The following is a 14,239-nucleotide window of genomic DNA, read 5'->3' as shown; positions in this document are numbered from 1 at the left end:
TGAATGGAATATGAAATAATAAAAATGCATTTATTCAGGACGACGTGGCAAAATTACTCCATAATGGTCAAAACTGTTGACTTCACCTTTACTGTCGCACCTCCCGAACGATATTTTATGACACCTAAATCGGACATATGTCATTTCCCTTTCCCGGCTTCGGAGAATGTAAACAAACCAGGAGGCGTGACAGCTAGCCGACATGCTAACCCGAACTGAGTGATGTTTCAAAGTCTTCGAAGCGGAAAATCACACATAACTAGCCTGGATTATTTGACATGACGACCCGGTTGTCGATTGTCTTCGCGGATCGGCAAACCGCCCGGCGGAGAGCAATTTACAGTCCGTTCCCCGGAGGAGGGCGGCTGGAGTTGTTGTGCAGCTAACATGCTGCTAATGAGCATGGGGAGAGCTTTTTACATGCCTGTCAATGATCAAACGTAATTAGTCCTTTATTTAAAGGAAGTTTGAAGTGTTTACTTTGTAATCGATGTATTCGTATTTGACATAATACAAAACAAGATGTTTACTCACTTCCTCGTAAGTCCATTGGTCCCACAGTAAATATCCACGGTGAATGGGAACCTTTTGAAACTCCAAAAAGGCGCATACGCCTCTCCCTCATACAGAATGATTTTTCTGCAGCCATTTGGCTGGCGTGATGCGAAAAATATACGTATTAATCTGCAAAATCAGCTGAATCCTTCGTCCTCATACACATCAGTACGCTGTATAGTGAAGAGGACGTCTTCTACCGTACACGTCACAGCGCCCTCCTACTCAATGCAAGACCGAAGCCGGAAGTCACTCATTTTCATGGCGAGGGATTCAAAAGACTAAATAAATATAGCGATCGCTTCCACACACATCCAAGCGGTCCATATCATTCAGGGGCATAAAACACCGCGTGTATTATGAAATAAACATGCTTTTTCGTGTCACATGCACTTTAAAGTGCTATTTCTAACATTTTGTGATAGATCAGCGCTAAAAAGAAAATTTACTCGCTCGCCAGTGCTCCACTTGACCCCAGTATTGTATCAGATCTAGTGATGCCCTTGTCCCCGAGGCATCATGGTAACAAAAAACCGACTCGCCATCGGCCTTGTAAGTGACGCAGGATGAGCGGTGGCTCACTCGCATGTGAAAAAAACAGCGGGTGGAAACAAGTCATTCATCACGTTGAAAGACCAGCCCCAAAAACGTATGGTGTTTTTGCTAGACATCATCTAATAAAACACATTTTAAAACAAATCCAATTGCAAGCCTTCTAAAAGATTACAAATGAGATATTTTATGATTTATGCGCTGAATAATTTCAAGCCTTGCAAATTAACACTTCAGAGTTAAGAGGTGGAAATGAATGTCCTGCTTGTCGGCTTGTTCTACTCATTAAAAACGTACAATGGTACTCGGTCTTAGCAGGAGCAAGTCTGCTGTTAATGAGATTCTCAAGAAAAAGTCCTAATTAGGCTGCGAGCGCAGCAAAGAAATCAAAGAAATGTTCTGGTTATGATCAGAAGTAATATCATTAAATGTGTGCTTGTAATGCTTCAAGGCTGACTGTAATAAATATACTGTATGGTATTGAGACATGGTCCAATATCGATCGTGTTTCAAAGAAAACTAAAAGCGCAGTACATATGCTTTATTTCAGTGACAGACTCCCATCGACCAGAATGTGTGAAGTCCTTATGACTCACCTACAGAGCTCTCAATAGCCAGACAACTGTTTATGGATTATTTCATTGTGTGTACGCCACATTGTGTGTCTTTCAGTGTCATTGAGTGTCTTCAGTGTCAATGATGAGAGTGGGAGGGTTGGCAGCTAATGGGGGCACAACATGTTGATGACCCCGAAACGCAGTGTCAGCAATAAAATTTATACGTTGACAATGAGCGTTTTTTGTTTCCTATCCTTTTAGAGGGGAATTCTAAATCAGGCTGCTTAGGTTCATCCATTAAATATGGTACGCCCGCCGGCGTCATGCCAATGTAGTTACCCCAGTCAAAAATTGTATCGCCTGGGCGGAGCCATATGGAGGTAGATTTGTGTCTTTATTATTCAATCCAAAAAAGTTGATTCTAGGGTTGTTCCAATCATGTTTTTTTGCTCCCGATCCGATCCCGATCGTTTTAGTTTGAGTATCCCGATCCGATTGCTTTTTTTTTTTTGCTCCCGATTCAAATCATTCCCGATAATTTTTCCCGATCATATACATTTTGGCAATGCATTAAGAAAAAAATGAATAAAACTCGGACGAATATACACATTCAACATACAGTTCATAAGTAATGTATTTGTTTATTATGACAACAAATCCTCAAGATGGCATTTACATTATTAACATTCTTTCTGTGAGAGGGATCCACGGATAGAAAGATTTGTGACTTTGTATATTGTGACTAAATATTGCCATCTAATGCCATGCCCAAATGCATGATGGGTGGATGTAACACGCCTTTAGCAACCATGACTGTGCGTAGTGCTACCAATTGATATATCTTCTCTGCGTTGGGAAATAACATAGGGTGTTAAGAAAAAGATCAATTGCTACCTTGCTTCTCCACATTGCTTCCCGCGACATTTTTAATCGTAGGGAGAGGGACTGTAAGGCTTTAGCCAATTAAAAAAGGACTCCTAAGGCTGCCAAAATTCACTCTTCTCATTTTACGCTGCCTTTTAGCTCTCTAAATAGGTAAAACGGCGCCATTACAGATTGTGCGCGACAATGCGTGAGTGGGTCGTACAGCGCGTGCATTAATTGCATTAAATATTTTAACGTGATACATTATTTAAAAAATTAAATACCGCCTTTATCGGGATAAATTTGATAACCCTATCTTAAGCCGAAACTAAAGACTCTGGATGAGTGTAACATATTATGTCTGTAACGTTAAATACAATTACAAAACGATTTAATTAAAAAATATATATATAAAAAAAAAAGGCGAATATATACATTCAACATACAGTACATAAGTACTGTATTTGTTTATTATGACAATAAATCCTCAAGATGGCATTTACATTATTAACATTCTTTCTGTGAGAGGGATCCACGGATAGAAAGACTTGTAATTCTTAAAGGATAAATGTGACTTTGTAAATTGTGACTAAATATTGCCATCTAGTGTATTTGTTGAGCTTTCAGTAAATGATACTGCAGCCATTCAACCCAAATGTATGATGGGAAGTGCAACCATGACTGTGCGTAGGGGCACCAATTGATATATCTTCTCTGCGTTGGGAAGGAATATAGGGTGTTAAGAAAATGATCAACTACTACTTTCCTTCCCCACGTTAATTTTAATTGCTGAGAGAGGGAATGTAAGACTTTAGCCAAATAAAAAAAGGCTCCAAAGGCTATCAAAATTCTCTCTATTCATTATATGCTGCGTTTAGCTCTATAAATTGATAAAACGGCGCCTTTATAGATTGAACGCGACAATGCGTGAGAGGGTCGTGCAGCGCATGCGTTAATTATTTAACGTGATTAATTACCGCCATTAACGCAATAAATTTGATAGCCCTACTTTAAGCCAAAACTACTTTGGGTGAGTGTAAGACATTTTGTAACGTTATATACAATTAGAAAACGATTTAAAAAAAAAATATATATATATATATATATATATATATATATATATATATATATATATATATATATATATATATATATATATACATACAGTGCCTTGCAAAAGTATTCGGCCCCCTTGAACCTTGCAACCTTTCGCCACATTTCAGGCTTCAAATATAAAGATATAAAATTTTAATTTTTTGTCAAGAATCAACAACAAGTGGGACACAATCGTGAAGTGGAACAAAATTTATTGGATAATTTAAACTTTTTTAAAAAATAAAAAACTGAAAAGTGGGGCGTGCAATATTATTCGGCCCCCTTGCGTTAATACTTTGTAGCGCCACCTTTTGCTCCAATTACAGCTGCAAGTCGCTTGGGGTATGTTTCTATCAGTTTTGCACATCGAGAGACTGACATTCTTGCCCATTCTTCCTTGCAAAACAGCTCGAGCTCAGTGAGGTTGGATGGAGAGTGTTTGTGAACAGCAGTCTTCAGCTCTTTCCACAGATTCTCAATTGGATTCAGGTCTGGACTTTGACTTGGCCATTCTAACACCTGGATACGTTTATTTTTGAACCATTCCATTGTAGATTTGGCTTTATGTTTTGGATCATTGTCCTGTTGGAAGATAAATCTCCGTCCCAGTCTCAGGTCTTGTGCAGATACCAACAGGTTTTCTTCCAGAATGTTTCTGTATTTGGCTGCATCCATCTTCCCGTCAATTTTAACCATCTTCCCTGTCCCTGCTGAAGAAAAGCAGGCCCAAACCATGATGCTGCCACCACCATGTTTGACAGTGGGGATGGTGTGTTCAGGGTGATGAGCTGTGTTGCTTTTACGCCAAACATATCGTTTTGCATTGTGGCCAAAAAGTTCAATTTTGGTTTCATCTGACCAGAGCACCTTCTTCCACATGTTTGGTGTGTCTCCCAGGTGGCTTGTGGCAAACTTTAAACGAGACTTTTTATGGATATCTTTGAGAAATGGCTTTCTTCTTGCCACTCTTCCATAAAGGTCAGATTTGTGCAGTGTACGACTGATTGTTGTCCTATGGACAGACTCTCCCACCTCAGCTGTAGATCTCTGTAGTTCATCCAGAGTGATCATGGGCCTCTTGGCTGCATCTCTGATCAGTTTTCTCCTTGTTTGAGAAGAAAGTTTGGAAGGACGGCCGTGTCTTGGTAGATTTGCAGTGGTCTGATGCTCCTTCCATTTCAATATGATGGCTTGCACAGTGCTCCTTGAGATGTTTAAAGCTTGGGAAATCTTTTTGTATCCAAATCCGGCTTTAAACTTCTCCACAACAGTATCTCGGACCTGCCTGGTGTGTTCCTTGGTTTTCATAATGCTCTCTGCACTTTAAACAGAACCCTGAGACTATCACAGAGCAGGTGCATTTATACGGAGACTTGATTACACACCGGTGGATTCTATTTATCATCATCGGTCAATTAGGACAACATTGGATCATTCAGAGATCCTCACTGAACTTCTGGAGTGAGTTTGCTGCACTGAAAGTAATGGGGCCGAATAATATTGCACGCCCCACTTTACAGTTTTTTATTTGTTAAAAAAGTTTAAATTATCCAATAAATGTTGTTCCACTTAACGATTGTGTCCCACTTGTATTTGATTCTTGACAAAAAAATTAAATTTCATATCTTTATGTTTGAAGCCTGAAATGTGGCAAAAGGTTGCAAGATTCAAGGGGGCCGAATACTTTTGCAAGGCACTGTATATATATATATATATATATATATATATATATATATATATATATATATATATATATATAAAAGGCATGTCCGATATTTTTGCCGATTCCGATACTTTGAAAATGACGTGATTAGACCCGATCATCTTTAGTTGATTCGATTAAAAAAAAGTTGCTTCAATCAAAATATATATATTTTCAATTTTTTAAAAAGTCACTTCAATTTTAAAAAAAAATGTGTTTGAATGCAAAAATAAATCTGAAACTCAAAAAAAATGCATGTGAAAGCTATTTTTGATTTGTTTTTTAATTTTTTTTTATTTTTATTGAAGCAACTTTTTTGATTGAAGTCATGTTGATATGTGTTCGGGCCACATTTAGGCTAGGACGTTTTTGTCTTTATTATTCAATCAAAAAATAAGTTGCTTCAACAAATATATATATTTTCAAAAAACAAAATCAATCAAAAAAATAAAAAAAATCAATCACAGAAAATGTTATTGAATGCAAAAAAATATTTGAGATTGAAAAATTTGCATTTGAACACTTGATTAAAGCAAACATTTCACTGTTTGGGCCATATTATGGGTAGAATATTTGTTTTTTCTAAATCATTCAATCCCCCAAAAATATTTTCAATCAAAGAAAAAAATCATTTGAAAAATAAAATTGCCCTCACCTAATTTATTTATTTATTTATTTTAATAATATGCAAAGAAAATGACCATCTAAGGTGCTCGTCACATGATCTCTTCAAAAAAATAATTTTTAGCCATTATAAAAATACATGTCTTTGTTCATTTCATTCATTTTTGTTTGTTGCAGTTTTATTGCTTTACAACCTCTATATACAGTGCCCTCCATAATTATTGGCACCCCTGAAAAAGATGTATTTTTTTAGCTTCTAATATTTATTTTTTTATTCAAATAATATGGGACCTTAATGGAAAAAAAGAGAAAAATCCAACCTTCAATACAAGTGCATTCATCCAGTGGGGAAAAAATCCCACATAAAGAAAAAACATATTTGACATCAAATAATGTGTGTCACAATTATTAGCACCCCTGGTGTTAATACTTTGTACAACCCCTTTTTGCCAACAAAACAAGGTCTGGGGACTGAGATGGCCATGGGAGGAGCTTGATTTTGTGTCTTGTGAACCATTTCTGTGTAGATTTGGCCATATGTTTAGGGTCATTGTCTTGCTGAAAGACCCAGTGACGACCCATCTTCAGCTTTCGGGCAGAAGGGCAACAGATTTTGATTGAAAATGTCATGGTATTTCAAAGCATTCATGATACAATGCACCCTAACAAGGTTCCCAGGGCCTTTGGAAGCGAAACAGCCCCACAGCATCACTGACCCACCCCCATACTTCACAGTGGGTATTAGGTGCTTTTCAGCATGCGTATCTTTCGTGGCACGCCAGACCCACTTAGAGTGTTTGTTGTCAAAAAGCTCAATCTTGGTCTCACACAAAAATACACACGGTCCCAGGCTTCAACTGAGACCGTGTGTATTTTTGTACCCACTGTCTAGTATGGGGGTGGGTCAGTGATGCTGTGGGGCTGTTTCGCTTCCAAAGGCCCTGGGAACCTTGTTAGGGTGCATTGCATCATGAATGCTTTGAAATACCAGGACATTTTAAATCAAAATCTGTTGCCCTCTGCCCAAAAGCTGAAGATGGGTCATCACTGGGTTTTTCAGCAAGACAATGACCCTAAACATATGGCCAAATCTACGCAGAAATGGTTCACCAGACACAAAATCAAGCTCCTCCCATGGCCATCTCAGTCCCCAGACCTTGTTTTTGTCACATTCTGTTGCTGGTTAGATTGTGTTTTGTTGCAGAGCTGATTGTGGGGGCGTTCCCGACGTCGCACCTACAGCCGATGCAGGCTCATAAACACTGCATTTAAGCACGGGAGATCTCAAAGACAGCTGTCGAGATATTTGCTTTGCTGATCGCTATTTGACATCTCGCACTATAGTCTCTCGTCTTTATATTACGTATCCGCTGCCTAGGATTTTTGTTCGTCTGCTGCCTCCTTTTGAATCTCTAACTTGCGCAGGTATTCGAGTATTGTATTTTTTGCCTTTTTCGGCTCCGTGCCTATTGTCTTAGTTTACCCTCAAGTTTGTATTTGAGCCCCGTCGACCTACCGTCACGGCCCCTTTTTGTTTTTTCTACCTTTCCGCTATCGCGTGTTGTTTTTCGTTGTGATTAATAAACCTTTGTACGCCATCCCCGCTGCATGCATGGTCCAACCTTGCTTCCGCATTTGCGGACCTAACAGTTTTGTTGGCAAAAGGGGGTTATACAAAGTATTAACACCTGGGGTGCTAATAATTTTGACACATTATTTAATGTCAAATAATTTTTTCTTTATGTGGGATTTTTTTCCCCACTGAATCAATGCACTTGTATTGAAGGTTGGATTTTTCTCTTTTTTTCCATTAAGGTCCCATATGATTTGAATTAAAAAAAAAATTGAAGCTAAAAAACACATCTTTTTCAGGGGTGCCAATAATTATGGAGGGCACTGTATGTTAAATATTGCTATAGATCTTGAAAATATGGGTGATTATTTCTGCATTTGGTGATTTTTTTTTTTTTTTTTGTGCATTTAGCATAAAATCTGAGAATTTTATAGACATTTTAATTTTTTTTTATACTTATATGAAAAAATGATTAATCAGGATTTTAGTATGGAACGACTTTGATTTTTTTTCAGGAGACTCATTTGCCTAAGGGAGGTGCCTGTTTTGGTTTGGAGTCGCTAGTGGCTTTGAATTTTACGTTTTTTAAAAATAGGCCCCCTATGGATCGGCCCCGAACGTCGTGTCCCATCAACTGATAGTAAAGTCTATGGATTAACCTATTTTTGGCTTGGCTATGATTAAATGTATGATTGCACTTATAACTGATCAGTTTTTGTTAGCTGTTTGTGAAGTTTTGTGTTTGTACGCTACGTTCGCTTACATCATGTGTAACACCTGGGGGCTAAGCCCCCCTGTTCTTAAAACCTAGTGACGCCCCTGGTAGGGTCCAAATCAGGGTTTGTGTTAACGGCGTGGGTCCGCCATCCCTGCAACGCAGAAGCATAAATGAGCCTTTACACTCCAATTTGATGTCAAATTAGGGGCCGCACATTATTATCCCGTGGGACCCAATTGCCTACCCAGACTGCAAATTTGAGACCAATGCTTACCATTCTCATCTGGGTTTTTTCTACTTACTTAATTATTCATGTTATACATGCACCACTGATGCTACAAAATAGTTACATTAAATTCCACACTGAATATATTCTCTTGTGTCCTCTTTCTCTTTCTAATCTAATTCTTAGAGTATTCCTCAACCGCCTCATGACCTCCTCCTCAACCGGTCAACCACTGAGGACATGCGAGGACATGAATCAGGACCTCACACCTCCCGCTTTAAGGCTTTCACCTTGTTGTCTGCCTGTCTGCTGAAATCCGTGCGGCGCGATGCGTGAGTGTGCTCTGCATCACAATGACGTGATACGTCATCTTTAGTACCGTGTTTGTTCAGGCCGTTTTTTTTTTTTTTTTAATCCGACACACACGTACGTCACCTCTCTATTACGCACCCCCGCCTACATTACAAGGATGTGTGAGGTTTAAAAAATGTGAGTGGAATAAATAATGACTCAGGGAGGGAATTTTCCACGCAATCCCTCCTCTTTTTCGTGCACGCTTGCGTTATTCGACGGACGGTTGCTGCAGCCTCGCCGGTCCCCGCATTGCAGCCCCGCAAGGACGCGGGCAGCTGCGCGCCGCCTCCGCTCGGCCATATTTCACGTCAAGGGTGCAGTTTGTATGTGGAGGATGCGAGTGTGACTGACAGGAAAAGCGCTCACGCTCCGGACTGGAGTAAATCATCAGAACCAGATGGGTTTCTTGTTTAATTTTTTTTTTTTTTATTACTTTGACTGCATGTTAACTTTGACATTTTAACACGAAAACTGAGACAACACATGTACAACCTTCCTACTATTAAAACAGCTTTAATTCTATTTCAGCAATTAAAATTGGCTGCCCTTGACGGCAATGAACGTCCAATCCTTTATGACTGGGAGTGCTAGCAGTGATCCTAGCCCATCCCATTCAAAAGTATTGGACATCTATCACCGTCAAAGGCAGGAATCATAATGTGTCAGTCAGGGGAGTGAATGAGTTAATTTAATTGACTTCAGCAGCAGCGGGGGAGGGGACGTTTTAAGGACTAATCCATTCATGCGCTTTCTAAGCATCCAAATTAGCAGGAATCTGGCTTAAAAAGTGGTCTTAATATTCTTATTATTATGAATAAAAACCAAGCTGTGCTTACCGTGCACCACAAATTTCAGTCTGGCCGGTTTTGCCGTCACGGCAGCGGCGAAAAGCCCCACGAGGAGGAGGAGGTGATGGAGGAGCGCGTTGGTCTTCATGCTCGTGATAAAAAGACCCCTAAAATTTGGAGATATTTTCCCAAAAGGAAAAACAAAGAATTTTATATTTGAGTCTGCTAATTGCTTGCTTCCTCAGTGGCCGACGCTCGTTCGCTGCTGGCTGGCTGATGACTTGGATGAGTGGCGCCGGGAAGAAGATGAAGAAGAAGCTCCTCCTCGCAGCAACCAGGCAACAGTTGGCTGCAACACACACATGCATACACGCACGCAGACACACACCACCTGTTGGGGAGTTTTTTTAAAGTCAAATCGGGGACGGCGGGTTTGCAAAAAAAAAAAAAAAAAATGGGGTTTTTAAAAATTTGTGTCCAGGAACAAATTTTGTGCACTTGCAAAAAAACATGCATAATATTGTAATCTATGTGCTTGCAAAAATATTTTTTACACTTGCAAATTACGGTACTTTTTTTTTGTGAGCGCAAACATTTATTTTTTTATATGGAGTTTTTTTTAAAAACCCATTTTACAACTAAAAAAGATTCATATTTAATAAAAAATAAATAAATACACATATTTTTTTGTCTGAGTATTAGAGCCACTAAAAGGGCCAAATTTTTAAAAAATAAAAAATTGTGTTTTTAAAAAAGTTGTGCGCGGAAACAAATTTTGTGCACTTGCAAAAAAAAAAAAACATGCATAATATTGTAATTATGTGCTTGCAAATATGTTTTTTACACTTGAAAATTAGTTGGGGTTTTTTTGTGAGTGCAAAATTTTTTTGTTTTTTGTTTTGTTGCAAACCCATTTTTTCTACAACTACAAAAAAATATTAATATTTGTTTTTAAAAAATGAAATGAATACATATTTTTTTGTCCGAAAATATATTTTTAGTGTGAGTATTAGAGGCACAAAACGGCCAAATTTCTAAAAAATGAAAAATTATGTTTTTAAAAAATTGTGCACAGAAACAAGTTTTGTGCACTTGCCCCAAAAAACATGCATAACATTGTAATTTATGTGCTTGCGAAAAGATTTTTTACACTCGCAAATTAGTTGGGGTTTTTTTTGTGTGAGCGCAAGAATTATTTCTTTTTATGTCTTTTTTTTTTTTTTTTTTTTTTTTTTACAAACCCATTTTTTTCTGCAACTACAAAAAAATATTGATATTTGATAAAAAAATGACTAAATAAAGAAATACACATTTTTTTAATTCGAAAATATATTCATAGTCTGAGTATTAGAGCCACAAAAGGGCCATATTTCTAAAAAAAAATAAAAATAAAAATTGTGTTTTTAAAAAAATTGTGCGCAGAAACAAATTTTGTGCAATCGCAAAAAAACATGCATAATATTGTAATTTATGTGCTTGCAAAATTTTTTTACACTCGCAAATTAGTTGTTTTTTTTTGAGTGAGCCCAAAAACAATTTTTTGTGTGTGGTTTTTTTTTTTTACAAGCCATTTTTTCTGCAACTATAAAAATATTAATATTTAATAAAACATAGATAAATAAATGCACATATTTTTTTGTCCGAAAATATATTTTTAGTCTGAGTATTAGACACACACACACACACACACATGCACTGACCTGACGAAGACCCGACGAAGATGTCATGTCGCCAACATGCCTCCTCATCCGCCCCCTTCAAAGAGGTGGGATATTAGAAGTTTTTTTTCAGCCAGTAGCAGCCAGTGTAAGTAATGTAAAAAGACAACAATGTTATGGAGGTGGGGAGCACACCACTAAATTTGCTACTGAAATTTTGCTACAACCTGCATCAGAGTTCGCATAACATTAAACTGTGTGAATTTGCTAACCTGCAAAACTTGAGTAGGAAGCTGCTTAGAGAGAAGTGTCCTCAACTTTTGTATGTATTTTCTGCTGTTAACCTTAATTAAACTGTGAGAAATGTAGTGAAGAGAGGTTTACCCCCTTCTACCCAATTTTTATTTTTGTTTTGTTCATGTGGACTTAAAGCAACACTTTTCAGTTTTGGTCGATTTTCGCGACGCTGGTGGACAAAAGTGGTAGTTATTTGAAGACTGCGTTTCCCATGAGAACCATCGTATGGTGTCTTCCTATGAGGGGCGTAACAGAAAATAATTGAGAAGCACTGGTATAACTCAATTCTAGGGCTGTCAAACGATTAAAATTTTTAATCGAGTTAATTACAGCTTAAAAATTAATCGTAATTAATCGCAATTCAAACCATCTATAAAATATGCCATATTTTTCTGTAAATTATTGTTGGAATGGAAAGATAAGACGGATATATACATTCAACATACGGTACATAAGTACTGTATTTGTTTATTATAACAATAAATCAACAAGATGGCATTAATATTATTAACATTCTCTTAAAGCATCCATGGATAAAAAGACTTGTAGTTCTTAAAAGATAAATGTTAGTACAAATTATAGAAATTTTATATTAAAACCCTTCTTAATGTTTTCGTTTTATTAAAATTTGTAAAATTTTCCATCAAAAAATAAACTAGTAGCTCGCCATTGTTGATGTCAATAATTACACCATGCTCACTCATGGTACTAACCCATAAAAGAAGTTGGACCCAAACGCTAGCAGAAGGCGCCAAACACCAATAAACAAGTAACAAGCGTACATTACACTGTACTGTCATTTTAGCCTGTTTGAGTGGGGCATGTGCGTTAATTGCGTCAAATATTTTAACGTGATTAATTTAAAAAATTAATTACCTGCCCGTTAACGCGATAATTTTGACAGCCCTACTCAATACAGATTTATCTTGCAATGATCACTTAGTCCAGGGGTCCCCAAACTACGGCCCGCCTCCACATACGGTCCGGCCCCCTGAACAATTTATTTTTTTTTTTTTAACTTGTGTTATTTATTTTCTGGCTTTTTTTGGAAAGAACCCAGAGGGTTATTTGGTTATTATGTATTTAATTGTGTGATATTATATTATATTATATTATATTATATTATATTATAATTGTATTGTGCAAGTTTTGTGCACTTGCAAAAAACACGCATAATATTGTAATTTATGTGCTTGCAAAAATATTTTTACACTCGCAAATTAGTTGTTTTTTTTGTGTGTGTGTGAGAAAAATGTACTTTTTGTGTGCGTGTTTTTTTTTGCAAACCCTGAGATTGTACTTTCAAAAGAGCGTTATATGTGAACACAAAATAAGTGTTTCTTCAAACCATGCAGAATTGCTTTTTCATTTAAAAATGAATTAGAATACTTAATCTTAGCCTCAAATGGTATTTAAAAATAAATAAATGAGGATCTAAGTACAATAAAAGAACAATTGGCTAACTTTCATAGCAAGAGTCTGCTAGCTTAAATGCTATAAAATGCTAAAGCTTTTGTTACAATGCGCTTAACAAATCATTCAAACACATATTCGCAGAAAAACGTCTAAATACCCCTATAAACTAAATTAGGAATGCATAAGAAAACATATTAGCTCAAACAAAAACTTACCTTATGTTGGTCTTAACAGGGAGCACCAGGATTCAGCCATGTTAATAGAGTTGTGTCATATTCACTGTTGCCACTAGAGGGCAGTATATCCACCTAAAGTAATAAAATTAAATTCAAACACTTTCAAAACAAACCGTCACAACGCCACTTTAATTAAAAGAATACTTGAAGCAGTAAAATTTAATTCGAAGCTTTTTTCTAATCGAATTACTTGATTAATCGTTGCAGCACTAATATTTTGAATGAAGAGGAAAAACGTAAAGACTTGTTATATTATATTATATTATATTATATTATATTATATTATATTATATTATAATTGTATTGTGCTAGTTTTGTGCAGTTGCAAAAAACATGCATAATATTGTAATTTATGTGCTTGCAAAAATATATTTACACTCGCAAATTAGTTGGGGTTTTTTTGTGTGTGTGAGAGCAAAAATGTATTTTTTGTGTGAGTGTTTTTTTTTTTCTTTGCAAACCCTGAGATTGCACTTTCAAAAGAGCGTTATATGCGAATCCAAAATAAGTGTTTCTTTAAACCATGCAGAATTGCTTTTTCATTTAAAAATGAATTAAAATACTTAGCCTCAAATGGTATTTAAAAATAAATAAATGAGGATCTAAGTACAATAAAAGAACAATTGGCTAACTTTCATAGCAAGAGTCCGCTAGTTTAAATGCTATAAAATGCTAAAATTTTTGTTACAATGCGCTTAACAAATCATTCAAACACATATTCTCAAAAAAAGTCTAAATACCCCTATAAACTAAATAAGGAATGCATAAGAAAACATATTAGCTCAAACAAAAACTTACCTTATATTGTCTTGACAGGGAGCAACAGGATTCAGCCATGTTAATAGAGTTATGTCATATTCGCTGTTGCCACTAGGGTGCAGTATATCCACCTAAATTAATAAAACTAAATTTAAACACTTTCAAAACAAACCGTCACAACGCCACTTTAATTAAAAGAATACTTGAAGCAGGAAAATTTAATTCGAAGCTTTTTTCTAATCGAATTACTTGATTAATCGTTGCA

At 36.6% G+C, this 14,239-nt stretch overlaps 2 protein-coding genes across 2 annotated transcripts in view; both read right to left on the bottom strand.

Moving 5' to 3' along the window:
• Positions 1-9,924, bottom strand: part of LOC130914314 (semaphorin-7A-like) — a 67,045-nt gene extending 57,121 nt beyond the window's left edge. The window contains exon 1 of the mRNA XM_057833386.1: positions 9,657-9,924. Within this exon, the coding sequence (XP_057689369.1) occupies positions 9,657-9,756 (100 nt within the window). The 5' untranslated portion in view covers positions 9,757-9,924. The remainder of the gene's footprint in view (positions 1-9,656) is intronic.
• A 2,453-nt stretch (positions 9,925-12,377) lies between these two features.
• Positions 12,378-14,239, bottom strand: part of LOC130914315 (leucine-rich repeat and immunoglobulin-like domain-containing nogo receptor-interacting protein 1) — a 59,142-nt gene continuing 57,280 nt past the window's right edge. The window contains exon 4 of the transcript XR_009062880.1: positions 12,378-12,439. The gene's annotated coding sequence lies outside the window, so the exon portion shown is untranslated. The remainder of the gene's footprint in view (positions 12,440-14,239) is intronic.

The sequence above is a fragment of the Corythoichthys intestinalis genome, chromosome 4 (genome assembly GCF_030265065.1).
Source record: "Corythoichthys intestinalis isolate RoL2023-P3 chromosome 4, ASM3026506v1, whole genome shotgun sequence".
Lineage (NCBI taxonomy): Eukaryota > Metazoa > Chordata > Actinopteri > Syngnathiformes > Syngnathidae > Corythoichthys > Corythoichthys intestinalis.
This window is presented reverse-complemented; position numbering and strand designations above follow the sequence as displayed.